This window comes from Onthophagus taurus, chromosome 7 (genome assembly GCF_036711975.1).
Source record: "Onthophagus taurus isolate NC chromosome 7, IU_Otau_3.0, whole genome shotgun sequence".
NCBI lineage: Eukaryota > Metazoa > Arthropoda > Insecta > Coleoptera > Scarabaeidae > Onthophagus > Onthophagus taurus.
In genome coordinates, this window is record NC_091972.1 from 34,909,295 (window position 1) to 34,925,652 (window position 16,358).

Consider the following 16,358-nt stretch of genomic DNA (forward strand, 5'->3'; position numbering starts at 1 on the left):
TTTTCATTTTCGACAATTTTGACTTTTATCAAATGTCAAAAATGGTGAATTTCGATTTTTTAAGTTGGCGTTTTACTGGAAACGTCAAAGAATACATAACATAACCTATAAGTTTCCCAAACAACTTTAATTTGAGAAAAGAGCAATTAATAATTTTAAATTTAATAATGGATGTTGATTTATTGCGACCGGGGACGGTTCCTATAAATCCGGAAACTGTTCTTTGGTTTGAATTTTTACTTAACAAAGAACTTTTATTACAACATCTTCAAAAATCTAATCCAGGTGAAATAACCTTAAAATTACTTCTTAGTATTTATTTTTAATACTTTTCATTTAAGATCCTTCGCCTATTGAGTTAATTAATAAATTCACAATCGCCGTTTTTGAATCGTTTAAAAATGAAGCTAGGAGAGTTGAAATGGAAGGTGTCGAAGGAATTAATGTTCCACTTAATGAAAACAATCCTGATATTCCCAATAGGTATTCAAAAAAAAATATAGCTTTGAAAATATTATCACTTAAAGTTGCTGCTTATATTAAATGGAATATCGGTAAGGTTTTAATAATTTAATAGTTACAAGTTTTAAAATTACTTTTGATTAGTTTCCTTAATGGCTCTACCATTTAAAATTCAAGTAAGCGTTCTACAAGATCTTATATATTTCACTCATAATCACATATCTGTTGAATTACCAAATCTAGAAGAACACAATCCACATACAATATCACCACAACACAAATTCTCTCTTGTTATTTATTATCGATGGTTAATTTGTTTATCTATGCGAAGAGTTTTTTGCCAAATGCCACCACCAAGGTAAGAATAACATTAAGATATACATGGTTTATGGTCTTGTGATTTTATATTCAAGGGGTGCTTAAATATCTTAAAAGATATATATAGGGCGGTTCATTAGTAATGGGACATAGAGCAACACTAAATTCCTTATGTTAAATTATTACAATTTAACCCAATTTATCTTAGTCCAATTGTTAATAATAACAAAGATATAGATAAAGTTAATGTTATATTTTTGTTTTTCTTTTATAATTTCGCTTTCTTTTAAATTATGAACATGAAAATTGGTATATTATGATTTTTTAAGTCGATAAGTAATAATTTGGTATTAGTTTTGATATATCTTTCAGATGGCGCTGCTTACCCTAAAAGAACTCTAGTCATATCTTTTTCAGCATTAATAGTTATTTATGCACCAAGTCAGCAAAGTGTTGCTTTATCAAACGAGTTTGAGTTTGCAAGGCGAGTAACAGGCGAGTTTGATAAAGCCACTTTGCTGACGTGTTGCATACAACATTTTATCACCAACCGCAACATTTAACGATATGAAGATATTAACTACCGAGGTGTATTAACAAAACAAATCGTTTGTCACATGTCATATAATATTGGTAAATTACAATTTCATCATATCGTTAAATTTTGCAGTTGGCGATAAAATGTTGTATGCAACATGTCAGCAAAGTGTCTTTATCGAACTCGCTTTTTACTCGCCTCGCTCGCTCGACTCGCAAACTCAGACTCGTTCGATAAAGCATCACTTTGGTAACTTGTTACATAAATAACTATTTTGTAATTCGCGACGGTAATGAAAGCTATTACAGTACTCAAACGGGTGCTGTAATGAGACTCCTTACAGCATCCGATGCTATAATGAGATTTTAGCAACATTTTGTGGAACCAGTTCAAGTTGGTGACACACAAGGTCTATAGAACATAAGGTTATCTAATTCCCTATGCCTCTGTAGTATCGATTATTACCCCGCAAATTGACGTCACTGGTTCGATACAGTCAGAGTAAAAAGTTGAGTAAAAGATAGCCTATACTGTGGTACAGTCTATATAAAATATTTAAACCTCGCATCGTGTTGTGTTGTTCATAGAACCAGCTACGTCACTGACCCACCTTGCCTTTCAGAGGTGGAGAATCGGCATTGGGTAACCTTATGTTCTATAGACCTGGGGTGACACATTTTTCTAGTTGTCAATGTGATAATTTTCGTCTATGGATGTTTAAACACGTTCTTAGCATCGAATACAAGGTCCACAATGATGAGGACATTGAACTCTGAGCAATTTCTCTTATTTTTTGAGGTGTACATCAAATTTTTTTTCCAAATGAATACATTTTGTGCTTTAACTATTTCTAATTGTCAATTCACATTTCTCTTTTCAAGTGTTACGGTGTTACATCATTTTCTATAACGTAAAATTATTTTCACTTATACAGGCTGCCTCAAATCTGAACACCTGTATATTTTATCATATTATGAATACAACTAAATTTGTTTACGTATATGTTACTATTTCACAGCGTTCATAGTTTTTGAGATATTTAATTGTTCTTCCTTAAGGTGCCCATTACAGTATCTTTTTAAAAACGATGTAAACACATTTTTTCCGATTTTGGCTTGAAACTACGTCAGACAATAGTGAAAGCCAGTAGGTAGACGATAGTATTCAAAGATATTAGGGACACTATACAGGCTGTTTATAAACCTTAGTTACTCTTGATGTTGTTCAAATGGCTTTTTCTTAAGTTTTTTATATGGAACATCCTGTATATTGTGTGCTAATTGAATTGCTCATCAAGTTTCCTTTAATTAATGATAAGTATGTCATATGTTTAACTTTAATAGTTTTCCTGATATTTAGAATTTAAAGAAAAATGTGTAATAAAATGTCATTATTGTACTTAAAAAAGTGACAGAATGTAATATATTCTGTCCTTTATTTGTCACATTTTTTTTTGTCTGTCATTTGTAACTCAGGGATATTATATTAAAATACAATTAAAAAAAAACTTTAATAAATAAATAATCAAAACGTGACAAAAATACAATTAAATGGCAAAACAATAAATCCCTTTTTTAATTACTAAATTATTTGAAGGACATGCAGCAACAAACTATAAACAATTACTAAACGTTGCTTAACAAGTAGGTATTAATTTAATTAATATGTACAAGTTGTTCAAAATGCCGCCCTTTTTCTCTTCTACAAGCATTAATGAGCTGTATAAAAAATTTTGAGGTATCTCTTAACATGTACATCTTATTTTCTCTAAACTCCTAAATTATGTGGCACAACAATTGCATATTTTATTACTTACATCTTTTTGAATCTCATAAAACACCAAGTCGCATTAAAATCTGGTATATGGCAGCAAAATTATTTTACATTATAAAATATTAATCAAATAATAAAAGGAAGAACAAAAGAAACTGATAAAAATAGACAGAATATAATATTAAGTATAATAATGCATATTTTATTACACATTATGCTTTAAATTCTAAATATCAGGAAAACTACTAAAGTTAGATATATGACATACTTATTATTAATTAAAGGTAACTTGATAGGCTTTCATCCAGAATACAATACACAGGATGTTCCATTTAAAAAACTTATGAAAGAGCCATTTGAAAAACATCAAAAGTAACTAAGCTTTATGAACACGCTGTATAGCGTATCTAATATCTTTGGATACTATCATTTACCTACTGGCTTTGACTATTATCTGACATAGTTTCAAGGCAAAATTGGAAAAACTGTCGTTTTTACATCGTTTTTAAAAAGATTCTGCAATGGACACATTTTGGAAAAACAATTGAATATCCCAGGAACTATGAACGCTATGAGTTAGGAACATATACGGTTGTATAAGCAAATTTAAATATATTCATAATATGATCAAATATACAGGCTGTTCCATTTAAAAAAATTTCATACTCTTCGTTACGGCTAAATGGAACAACCTGTATAAGTGAAAATAATTTTACGTAATAGAAAGTGGTGAGTCAAGCAACATTTGTATAAAACATTTTTGTCTTTCTCAAACTTTAGTAACTATCGTCCACCGGGATACTAATAACTCACCTGTATATACAGGGTGATTTATAACATACGGAGCAGACTAAAAGGGTAGGTACTAGGAGCCAAATTGAAGATATTTTTCTAATAAAATTTTGACCACAACTTAATAATCACAAAGATATAGAACGTTAAAGTTGAAGTAATGGCCGAGCATTTCTTACCATATACGGTATTACACTACGCTTAAATTCAAACTGCGAATATTTCGGGGTTACTTAAACAATGCATAATTAATAAAAATAATAAAATCTTTATAACATAGCAGTTACGGCTATTTAAAAATTTGTTAAAACGCTCAAACGGTGGTGTTTGTTTATCGAGAACCGCTGATACCATGTTTTTATTGCTGCCAATCCAGTTGATTTGGTTACTTAGCAACGGACAAGTATTTTAATTATTCTTTACTGAATATCAGCGGTTCACAAAAAATGGACGTTAAATTATTTAAAAAATTAACATGCGATATCTATGTAACTATTAAGTTTTTAACAAAACATTATTAAGAAAATCTCTTCAGTTTTACCTCCAGTACCTACTCTTTTAGTCTGCTCCGTATGTTATAAATCACCCTGTATAAATAAATATATAAACGGATAAAATAGCATAAAAAACACGTTTCATAAGAAAGCAGTCATTCATTAAAAAACTCGTGGCTTCGCCACTCGTTTTTAAACTTGAATTCGTGTATTTCAAACGTGTCTTACGAAACTTGTTTTTTAATATACTACTATAATCGTCCTCTACCCATTGAAGCAATGTTTTGATATTTTTGAGTTTTGTTTCTAAGATTGGTAAGTTATTATTATATCCAAGCTTTTTGTTTTGGCAATTGTATCTGGATATTCTTGGCTCTTTTGGGATGAGTCAGCTTAAAGGTGTTCCAAATGAATCCATTAATATATTCACTAACCTTGAACAACGCCAGGATTTATTGCTTGTTGAACAAAATGGTGAAATTTTGACAAAATTCTTTCATTTCTAGAATGTCTTGTCTAGAATGTCGAATTGTCTAGAATGTTCTCAGTTTCATCAAAAGCACATGTAGGCTTGTAGTATTTTGGCCACCAGTTTTAATAATCTATGATATCTTCTGTTGTAACTTCCTTTACAGTAAAAGCGTTTTTGGCACTAGAAGTTATAACAAATTCAGTGAATGTATGGACATCATAAACTCTGTCACAGGGCAAAAAAAATATCCTCGCAAAGGGTGCTGCACCTTTTAACATCTTCCACTTTCAGTTAAGGCCATTGACCCTTACAAGGCCCTTGACAATTATCAGAAAACAATCGGAGTTCTTTTACATCAAAAGAAACATACTTTTCTATATACTCCATTATGAATGTAGTGACTTCATTAGGGCCTTTTGCAGCTACACCCTCATGGTAAATATAAAAAAATTATTTGTTTGTCTTTAAGTCGTGAACGCACTTACACTTAATTGAGATAGGTAAAAGAGATCTTATATAGGGATTCATATATCGATCATATATAGGGATTTATTGGGGCAGTTGTAGATTCTGCATGTAATCAAATGCAATAGCTGCAAGATCTCGCCGTTCTTTACATTCTTCTGTATTTGTTTTTGAAGCATTGTAAAACTTCTTCGCTCGTCTTTCATAAATAAGCTTTTCAGCAACAGCGGCTCTTTTTGCATTATCTCCTAGATGGACTCTTGATTTTGAGGGCTAATTCCTCATACTTGTTGCATGCGTCTACTTGGGGACGGCCAAAATGCAAATTAAAATTTTCATGAAAGAACTTAATGTAGTAACCGTATTTAATTTTTTTGTCTGGAAATTTTTTAAGAAACAACTCAAACATTGTTTTTACATTAAGCCGTGCATCTAGATACTTGAACTCTTTTCCAGAATAATGAAATTCTTTAACTGGGAATGACAAGATATGAGTTCTAACAAGTTCTCTTTCACTTTCTTCAATGACATTTCCTTTAATATTTGTACCCCGTTTATCACAAGGAACTTCATCATTCACAAGTAAATTCTTTTAATTCGTTTCAAGCTAATACCATGAATACTTGCAAATACTCCTTAACAAATCTTTATTCTTTTTTCTTCGATATTAACAAAATGTAGAAACGATCTATTTCTATTTATCTCATTTTTCCCCTTGAAAATAAAATCACAAGACCGTAAACACCCTGTATATTATTAATGAATTTATTAATTTAAGACCTAATGGTGAAATGACAATGGAAGAAAATTATTTTTGTACGGAAGAAAATATTCAAAGATGTATACAATTCTTAGTTGAATCGTTATCTTGGGAAAAATCACCACCGATGTTAAATTACGAATGTTTTGTGATGTTATCTGAAGATACAGACGATATCGAACACACTTGGGATCAAGCCGAACAAATTTCTAAATACGAATATGACGCACAAATTCATTATGAATTAGGTTGTTTTTTCTTTTACAAAGAAAATTATGATTTGGCTAAAAATCACTTTAAAAGCGCCATGGATTGTTATCGTTTTGTAAAAACATCAACTGGTTTTATGTATTTTAATGTTGAAGAATTACAAGGTTATTTAATGGCTTGTCAAGCTTCACCTGAAGAATCTAATAAGAATTTGTTACACTTATTTAGTATATGTGTTGCCAATCATTACATGGTAAATCAATTTTAATACTTTTTATAAGATATTTCATAAAAACTTCATTTTAGGGTATTGTTAATATTTTGGTTGAAGATAATAAATATAGAGAAATTCCTTTACCCTATAGAATCAATCTTGAACTTGATATTCAAAGTGCTTTATCAAGTGGAAAATTTACAGTCGCTAGAGATTTGTTACCAAAAATTCATGCTTTAAACACAATTAGATGTATTATTGACGAAAAAGGATTACACAAATATATGCATATCACAGAAAGAAATCAAGAATTTTTAATTTGGGTGAATTAAAGAAATGTTTTGTTGTAATTGTGTTATTACTTTTGTTGTTGTAGGCAGCTGCAGCTGTGTGGGATTTCTCAAGTGTTTTTGAAAAACAATCCATTGCTGCTTATTTCGCTCAATTATCGGTTAGTAATAAAATGCCGGAATTTCTGAAAAAATTTCGATCCCAAGAAATTTTCCGTGATATCGCCCATAATCCGATTTTATTTGAGTTTGAAGAACATTCTGCTGATATTAAAATTCCTTCATTGTTGGAGAATTCAAGTTGGGATTATCCAGAATTAACGTCTAAACGTGAGTTATATAATCTATAGTTGTTATTATTAAATCAGAACACTTTGAAACATTTTGGATGTAAAACAAGATGGATATTAATTATATGCAATAGAGGGGAAGAGAAAAGAAGATAAATTAGGGCAATTATCTAGTCCATTAATGATAATGTGATTGAAAATTAATTTTTTTAACCCTCTCTCGCATTTTTGTATGATACATACAAAAAGCCATCAGTAGGTGATGGAATTTTTAAATTAAAAAAGCTAGGTGGCCTTCATATTATAAAAAAACATTCCATCCATGTTTTGATAAATTTCCCAATATGAGGGAAACTACAATAAATCAGCATAGGTATATTTATAGATGATTTGTAGAGAATTAAATTCTCTTTCTGGTAGGCTAATAAAATATGGTAAAATTTTCGAATTTCTTGCCATTGAATCTGCAAATATAGTGATTCAATTTTTAATCATCCTATACAGGTAATTCAAATTCGACCCCCACCATTGGGATCTCAGAAACCATAAGAGATATAGAAATGGTTAAATGGGGGCAAAGTTGCGTATCTTAGAGCTCATCATTTTTCAGCTAACTTTTGGATCTAGCCCTATTAGTTTTTAAAATATGCCTGAAAAACAAAAAAATGACATATTCGTTTTTTGCCTATAACTTCTTTATTTTTCGTTTTTTCGTAAATCTGGAAAAACATTCTTTAGGCAGCTTTTTATGAAAAATGTCATGACACAACTACAAATTTTTTCTGACGTTTCGTTTTGAAAAAAAACATTGGCGTTCATAAGAAAAAATAAACCTGATGATAGTTTCAATTTATTCTCTGAAGAATAATTGTGCTAATTTCAAACTTTTTTGAATGTACGTTAGCTGAGAAATAAGATTTTAAAGAGGCTGGGGAAATTTGTCGAAAAAATCTTAAAACAAAATAACTTCAAAACGAAAAACGCTAAGTATCAATAACTTGTCAAAGTCACCATATTTTTTGCATACGTTTAAAAAGTATAATAAAAACAGTAGCATTCCATGTAAAATAACGAAGTTGTGATCTACTGTTGCTAGACTGGAAGTGGCGCCCATCTTGAAAGTATTTTGTTGATCCCTGGTACCAAAATTTTAAAACTGTAGGAATATTGGAACCTAAAAAAAAGTTTTCTAACGAACCAGTTACTTGAGACACGTTTATTTAAAGTGTATATGAAATGTAAATAAAGTGTAAGTTTATATAAAAAAGGGTTGGATTGGGGTTTTCCAATATCCATTTTTTTGTTTTTCTGTAATTTCAATATGAATGTTATAGTTTCTGCATAAGCGTTCTTACCTTGCTTAAAAAGTGGAATAAATATTACATTATAAACATTTCACAGGGTGATATAATAACTTCTAACCAATCAACCTTACGTTTTATATAGCCAGAAGATTGTGATTATTCTAAAAATATCAGCACTAATTTATTTATTTATACGTGGATGAAGTGTGAATACAACAAAAAACGTCTACGAAGTAGTATCATCGGTATTTTATTACATTAGACGTTTTAGTGCAGATGAGTATGCGGGGCGCATCGAAACATTATTATGATAGAAATGTGTTACAGTCTCAAGATTTTAAAGTAAAGTTGTTGGCATTGAGAATTATACCATGAAGATCAAGAAGCATTTTTAATCATTTAAGAATGACTGAAGAGAGTTTCATGTTTTTGTTGAGGCAAGTATCCTCTAAAATACAAAAATAACATACGCATATGAGAGATGCCATTCCAGCTCACGTAAAACTGCAAGCAACTTTAAGATTTTTCGCCTCTGGAGATTCTTTTACATCCTTGCAATATATGTATCGTTTACCAAAAAGTACAATTTCTAAATTTATATGTCAAGCTTCATTTCGTGCTAGTCGGTCCTTATATTGTGGAATTTTCTAATTCCACAAACAAGCATATTGTTCATACGTTTCTAGAAACAGTACTGTTTCTTCTAATGTCCATTTTTTGGGCGGTTTATTAGCGGATTTGTTCATTTTATGTTTTTTTTATAAGTAAATTTCACTTTAGCGCCATAACGCTGACAACAAAGTTGTCGTAATGATTTTTGAAGAAAAATACTGTTACTTGCGCCAAAAAATAGAAGTAGCGTCAACTTTATTGGCGCTATGATTACTGGCACCAGTGTTTTTTTGCTATTTCCACATGTAAATAAACTGGCGCTGGTAATCCGTGCATGTGGGAACTTAGCTTTAGGCCTGTAATTTCCAACTCATCAGTTCTCCTGAGAACTCAACTCTCTTTGGTTGATTGTTTCGAATTTAATTTGTTTATTTCCAATGTATTTACTGTTATTACTTATGTGAACCAATAAATATTGTTTATTATTATTATTATGTTGTCCATGATTCTATCCATCGCTTTGGAGGTCCTCTTAAAAGTCGTCGTGTCTGTGGTTATTCTCCCCACTTGATCATTCCAACCCCTTCAACGTCCTTTACGACCCCATCTGATTATGTCTTCCACCTCACATTTATGTCTTATATCTGTTTCTTTTTCTGTGTAGCAGGATTGATGTTCGAAGGATACTTTTCGTTTTGTTGTGGTCTGCTCTTATTTCGTTATCGTATATTGCACAGGTTTTGTATATTCTTACTTTTGCCTTTTTATTCATATAGGTGTTCCAGAAGACGTCCCGAAATGAGCCTGATATTCGGCTGGCTTTGTTTGCTTGGTTTTTTACTTCCTTTATTCTATTTTGATATGATCTTGCTCTATTGCATTATTACAAGTCTGCAAATCACAGGCTTTTTAGATATAACGACAATTTTATTGAAATCAAATTGAGTTTCCTTGTCGAATTCCGATTAGTGTTTATATTTCCTCTGTCAGTCTTTGATCAATTAGTATGTGAGTATGAGGTTTAGTTATTTTATAATATCTATTATCGTTTTTGGCACATCTTTCCGTTTTAGAATATCTACTACGTTGTTTAATTTTACCCTGTCAAACGCATTAGTAAGGTCTAGAAAACACATAAATACAGGTTTTCCTTATTCTCTACTACTTACCTGATTATGAAGATGGCATCCACGGTTATCTATTTTTCCTGACCCCTATTATTGTCCCTTCCATAAATATGGTTATGCTCCTGCATTCATTAGGGATTTCTTTAGTTACTATTTTATTGAAGCGCTTTGTAAGTTTTGCTAATAATTGTTGTCCTCCATATTTCAATAACATATTTATGTATCTAACCCGAGTGATTTGGTGTTTTTAATCTTTTTTTGGTATATTTTCGTCCTCTTTTTCTGGGGCTCGTGTACAATTGCTCAAAATTATACAAAGCAGCTATACAAGAAGGGTACAAGTTTCATTCAACTGGAAAACCTACCTACTAGTTGTTTGACAGAAAAAAAAATCACTTCAAATCTTGGTCACGGATGGAACGGGCTAGATCTGGAAGGCAAGGAAAACTAATCCAAAACTACTAATATAAGTATACTGGTGGAATCAATGTAAAGAAGAACTATCTGACAAAATTCAGATCTCAAAAAATTTAGGGCAACTTGAAAAGGAAGTTGAAAACCTAATGGTTGACTTCCAACAAGTACAACATAGTTTACTTCGACAAAGATCGGCGCCTATAGACCAATTTCATTACTTCCGAGTTTATCTAAACTTATTAAAAAATCATTTCCGAAATGTTTAACCTCAACACTAGAAACAAGAAGAGCTATATAAGATCAAATGCATAAAATCACCAACGTTACTGAAAAAGCATTAGAAGAAAAGAAAATATATGCGAAATTTTTCTTGATGTAGAATAAGCATTTGATAAAGTCTGGTACCAACAGCTTATAACCACACTAAAAGTTGTAATACCAAAATAGTATGTATGACTATGAATTGTTGAGTGATTATATTAAAAATATGTAGTTCAGAGTTAAACTTGAAAATGAATATTCCAAAATTGTTCATGAGAAATCCACCCCAATCATCTAAACCGGTGACTGCTACCTTCGCAGATGATACTCCACTACTTATTGTGGATAAAATTTTAAAGAACATTGAAGAAGTTCTCAATAAACTTCAGGTCGCATTACATCAAATTAACTCATGAAATAACTTGAAAATAAAAAAATTTTTAAAGGGAAGAAAAAATTAGAACATCCCTTGAAGACAATTAATAACAATGACATTTCATATGCAAATACTGCCAAGTATTTAGACATAACCTTGAAAGCAAAATTACGATGGCAAGAGCACGTAAAATAGAAGAAGATTGAATTAGAACTAAAATATAGGACAATGTATTGGCGCAAGAGTAAACAATCTGTGCTGACAATGAATAATAGATTACTGATTTATGAGCAAGCTATTAAGCGACATTGCAAATGCGCCTTGGTACATACGGAATAGCAACCTCCACAAAGATCTTGGGGTAATCACGGTGAAAAAAGAGATTCAGAAATACGATCTCTGGCATGATCAAAAACTTCATCATATCAATGAGAAAGCCACTGAACTCTTGGTCAACAACCAGCTAACTGTTTAATAGCAATCAGGAAACTGGAGAAACTAGGGAGTAAAACTCTAGTTTAATTTTAAGTTTAGTAAAGTTGGGTTAAAAAAAATTGCTCATTAGTCAACAGACTAATTGTAATATTATGCGCTCTACGTTAGAAAAAGAGATCTTTTAACTTCCTGACAAAAAAAAGTAAGATTTGCAAACCATGCTTTGGTGATTATTTCTAAATAGCGCTTCAATTTACTTGGAAGCATATACTACGTTACCAAAACTTTCATACACAGCTCATTGTGGTCATTCTTTACCGTGTCACTAGTGGAAGGCACAAAAGTTCTTTTCCTAAGTCCTCTGAGTTTGTTAATTTTGAGTCGTTTTCGGAGGACCTCCTAGGAGGTCGACTACCAGGTGTTGTGCCATCTTTTTGGTCTTCCTGGTAGACGGCTTCCTGCTGATTTTTCCTCCATTGCTACACGCGGTAAAATATGCTCGCCCATTCTCTTTTTTGCTGTCTGCTCCAGTACAACATCCTGTATCCCGCATAATTCCCGAATGTTAATATTTTTTTTTGCCTCTTCTCGTTTTGCCTACGATAATTCTTAAAGTCTTCATTTCAGCAACCTTTTCAAACCTGATAAAAAAACTGTCGACTTTGCATGATAACTTAAAAATCCTAAATAACATACAGATATAAAGTTGCATTGATGTGCATGGTTGGTTATATTTGCGTTAAGATAATGAAGTCACAGCTTAGGTAGCACGAATACCTAGCACTAAAACGTTTATGGCATCAAAGTTTTTACCCAACGTTTAAATATTACACGCTTGGCCATTTATTTTGAACAAAATTTCAAACCAAGATGTAAAAAATATAAATTTTTGTGTATTACGTGACAATTCTTTCTTACAGGAAACCCAAAATTAGAAATACGCGCTTTAGAACAACAAATAATAATGAATTACGATCCGATTAACATAAGAGACCTCCTGGTTAAAATAACGATGAAAAATTCAAATCGACCGGTTTGGAAATTAAATCCAAAATGGGAGTTACCAATTCCTCTACAAAGTGTCATCGTCAGTTTACAAAGGGGTATACTTAATTTTTAATTGTTCATTTTCAAGAAATAAAATTTAATATAATTTTTTAGGATTTCTACAAGATTACGCTTTTATACTTTTGGCAAAATCAAGAGAACTAATAATCGCAAAAGATTGGTCAACATCTCTTCTGTTATTAAAAGCTTTAGAATCGGAAATAAAAGATTGCAATTCGGATACATCTCAAATGAATAAACTCGCCAAGTTATTAACCTGGGAAATTTTATTAGTGGAAGTAACGCAATTATTAGAAGAATGTCCAGCACCACAAATTGATAAACAAGCTTTAGCGACCGCTTGTAAAAATTGTTTGGAAACAAACGATTCGATTTTACCCCGAACAGAGGTCATAGAACAATGCGTTCTTTGCCTATTAAATTTAGGTTATTGGGACTTTTTATACGCACTTGATAAACGCGTCAGTTACTTTGAATTTGCTAAAGCGATTATTTCGGCTTGTCAAGAATTAAATAAATTTAAGGGGGAAAAAGAGAAACGATTTCCTAAAGATTTATGGGATCTTAGTAAGTTAATTTTTGAAATATAAGTAGGGTTTAAAAATTTTTTTGTAGCATTACCAGCTTTTATTTCATCATCTTCTTCATCTCAAACGAAACGTTCAGCGTCCGGTTCTTCGGTTGTCGTACATCGAGATTCGCCTATAAATAATACAAAAAATATTATTTTATCGTTTTTTACGAGATTAAGAGATGGAACTGCTTTGAGAGTTGTAATTTCTTTGTTGGCGAAGCTTCATAATATTTTGAGAGATGAAGCCCCTTTGGAGTTAAATACGGAGTATATTAATTTTTGGCCAAGCGTTGTAAGCAAGTAAGTAAAAAAAATCTTTGTTTTTAATTAAACTTTTTTAATAATTTTATTTCATTTTAGTCCCTTACAATACAGTAGTGAAACTGTAACGGAAGTTTTATCTCAAATTGTTGAACAAGCTTTAAAATTTTACCCCCATAATCTATCTTGGTTAAGATTAATGGGTGATATAAATTTTGCAACGGAAAAATACGAACACGCTTTAAATTATTATTTAAAATCATTAATAACGGCATACGAATACTTCATAATTCCAATTCGTTCGGACGATTTTCTATTTCGTCGCATGATAAAAAGTAGCGCCTCTTTGGGTTGTTACACGCAAGCGGCTGTTTTATGCCAGTTTTTAGAAAATCCAGATTATTTGTCGGCGTTTCATTATTTATCCGAACAAAAATCGTGTAATGATGCAGTGGATGCGTATTACAATTATTTTTGGGATACAAATATATTGGAATATCTAATACATACACATAACAAAAAAGGAGAGTTTCAAAGAAGGAAACGAGCCATTGAAAGTATTGGATTATTGGAATTGAACTCGAATAATAATGAAGAAATTGTAAGAGAGGCGAGTAACTATAGAAAAACCACGTTTTTAAGAGCTTTATGTAAACAATACGTACATTAAAATTTATTTTTATGGTTGAATTGAATTGTTTTGATATCTTAAATCCAAGTTTCAATCATAGACATTTTTGACCTATTGTATTATTTGTATTTTTTCTTTTACATCGGAGTTAAAGTGACAGGAAGGTACAATTTACATTTACGAAGGATCGAACCGGATGAAATTCATTCTGACTTCACAGAATGAATTTTATACCGGCGAGAATTTTACCGAGATAACCGACGCCATCTCGGTGTCGGAGACCGGAATTGGATGAACTGGAGGCGCTGGAAAGATGGATGAGAATTTATGAGTTAGATTTGGTAGGGGGAAAAATGTTGAAGGATAAATTGGAGGACTAACAGGGACTAACATAAATAGGGAGGTGAAAGTCGAAGATGTAGTAATAAAACTACAACTCAAAACAGGGGACGGAGACTGTAATAGCTGAGGAACAGATACCAAATCAATGTAATTGTTAAAGAAAGAGTAGCTGACGTGAGGATGTGAGAAGAAAAGTGTTAACGAGGCTGGAACAAAAGGAATTGAAGATCAACAGATTGGTAATCCAGAGAGATTCGAAAAAGAATATGAAAATTGTTAAAAAAACACGTTTGAGGACTGGACGGTGAGAGTGCGTAATATGACAAGACCAAAAATTATAATGTGTGATGTGGAAAAGAAAATGTAGGAAGGCCAATGCTAGAAGAAATATGGAAGAAGAATGTGAATGATGGTGAGCTGAGAATAACCTGGGAAGAGTTTAAAAAGGATGTGTGAAGGTGATTTTCAAGACGGGGAGGAAGGATAGGAATTTAACAAACTATGTAGTAGAGGTGACGAGGGAGAACTCCATTGAGTTAGTTCAATGTAGAGGTGTTACAAATGTCAGGAACATGTTTTGCAGCCACTGCGGAAAAAAAAGGGCATGGATATAAAGAGTACACAAGGAAGGAATGATAAGTTGAGAGGAAGGGAATCCAGACATTTAAGCAGGGATAAGTACTGCGGAGAACACCAGGCAGCCATTGACATGCTAAGGCGTAGTATTGATTATGACGGTAAAGGGCGGAAACAGAGTGAGGAAGTGTGAAAGAAAACACTAGCAAAAAACAAGGGGGTAAAGGAAACATCGAAACGGATAACAAGATAAGATAGTAAGGGTGGTGTTTTGGAACGTGGCGGGTGTTCGCAACAAAGGGGAATATTAAGGGGACTTTAATGCACGTATTGGTGAAGAGAGAAGAGGAGATTTTGAACGGGACTAAAAAAGAAGGTGACGGGGAGAGTACACTTATACCAGCGGAAAAGGGGCATCAGTAATTGATTGTGTGGTCGTGGATCAGGAAACATGGGAGTAGGTAGATAAGATCAGGGTGGGGAATTTGTAAATTCAGATCACCAACCGTTGCAAGTTGATTTAAAGAGGGATGAAGGGGTGGATAAGTGAACGGACGAAAATGAAAGACAGATGATAAAGTACGACTGGTCAGAACATGGGAGAAAAAAGTACAGAGAAAGATTGAGAAATTACCATTGGAAGATAGAACGAATGGATAGTACGGAAGAGATGATCGAGGTTATGAAAGAAGCAATGGTGAATAGAGAATATAAATGTAGACAAAGACACGGAGGGTAAGGAAACGAGTAGTGGGATAATGAATACTATGAGACAAGAAGAGAGACGAGGTGGTGGAGAAAAAGTAATGCGTCGGATACTGAATACAAAGAGGAAATATAAAGACGTATGTAGAGGATAGAAAGAGGGAGGAGGCAGAAATCTATACGATCAGGAATGAAAATTAGGTATCAAAAAACATAAACAGAAAGAGAATGAAGTAGGAGGAGATAAGTAGCAAGATGTCTATGAGTAGTTGGAAAGAACAGTTAATGCAATTACTGGAATGATGTGAGGACCGGCAGAGGAGAAAGCTAGATACGAGATGGGAGAAGAAGGTGTAGGGGAAATAAAGATGGGGAAAAGGTGAGGATACTTACGCGGTTGAAGAGAGGAAAAGCAGAGGCGGATGGGTTACAAAATGAAGCATAGCTGGAAATAACAGGATATTATAGAGAAATTGCTGAAAGGTGGAATAGGATTTGGAGGGGCAAGGAATTCCCTTGGCAGTGACGGGTCAGAGTTATACGCCCGTTTTACAAAAAAGAAGAAAGGAGAATCTACATAAAATTATAGAG

General features: G+C 32.4%; 1 protein-coding gene across 1 annotated transcript; it reads left to right on the top strand.

Moving 5' to 3' along the window:
* Window positions 1-15: 15 nt before the first annotated feature.
* Window positions 16-14,203, top strand: LOC111413186 (integrator complex subunit 8). Its single transcript, XM_023044070.2, has 10 exons — window positions 16-285; window positions 342-554; window positions 607-820; window positions 6,093-6,537; window positions 6,591-6,821; window positions 6,875-7,118; window positions 12,531-12,713; window positions 12,772-13,245; window positions 13,294-13,552; window positions 13,613-14,203. Exons 1-10 carry the CDS (start codon window positions 168-170, stop codon window positions 14,181-14,183), a joined length of 2,952 nt encoding a protein of 983 aa, XP_022899838.2. The 5' UTR covers window positions 16-167; the 3' UTR covers window positions 14,184-14,203.
* Window positions 14,204-16,358: the final 2,155 nt, after the last annotated feature.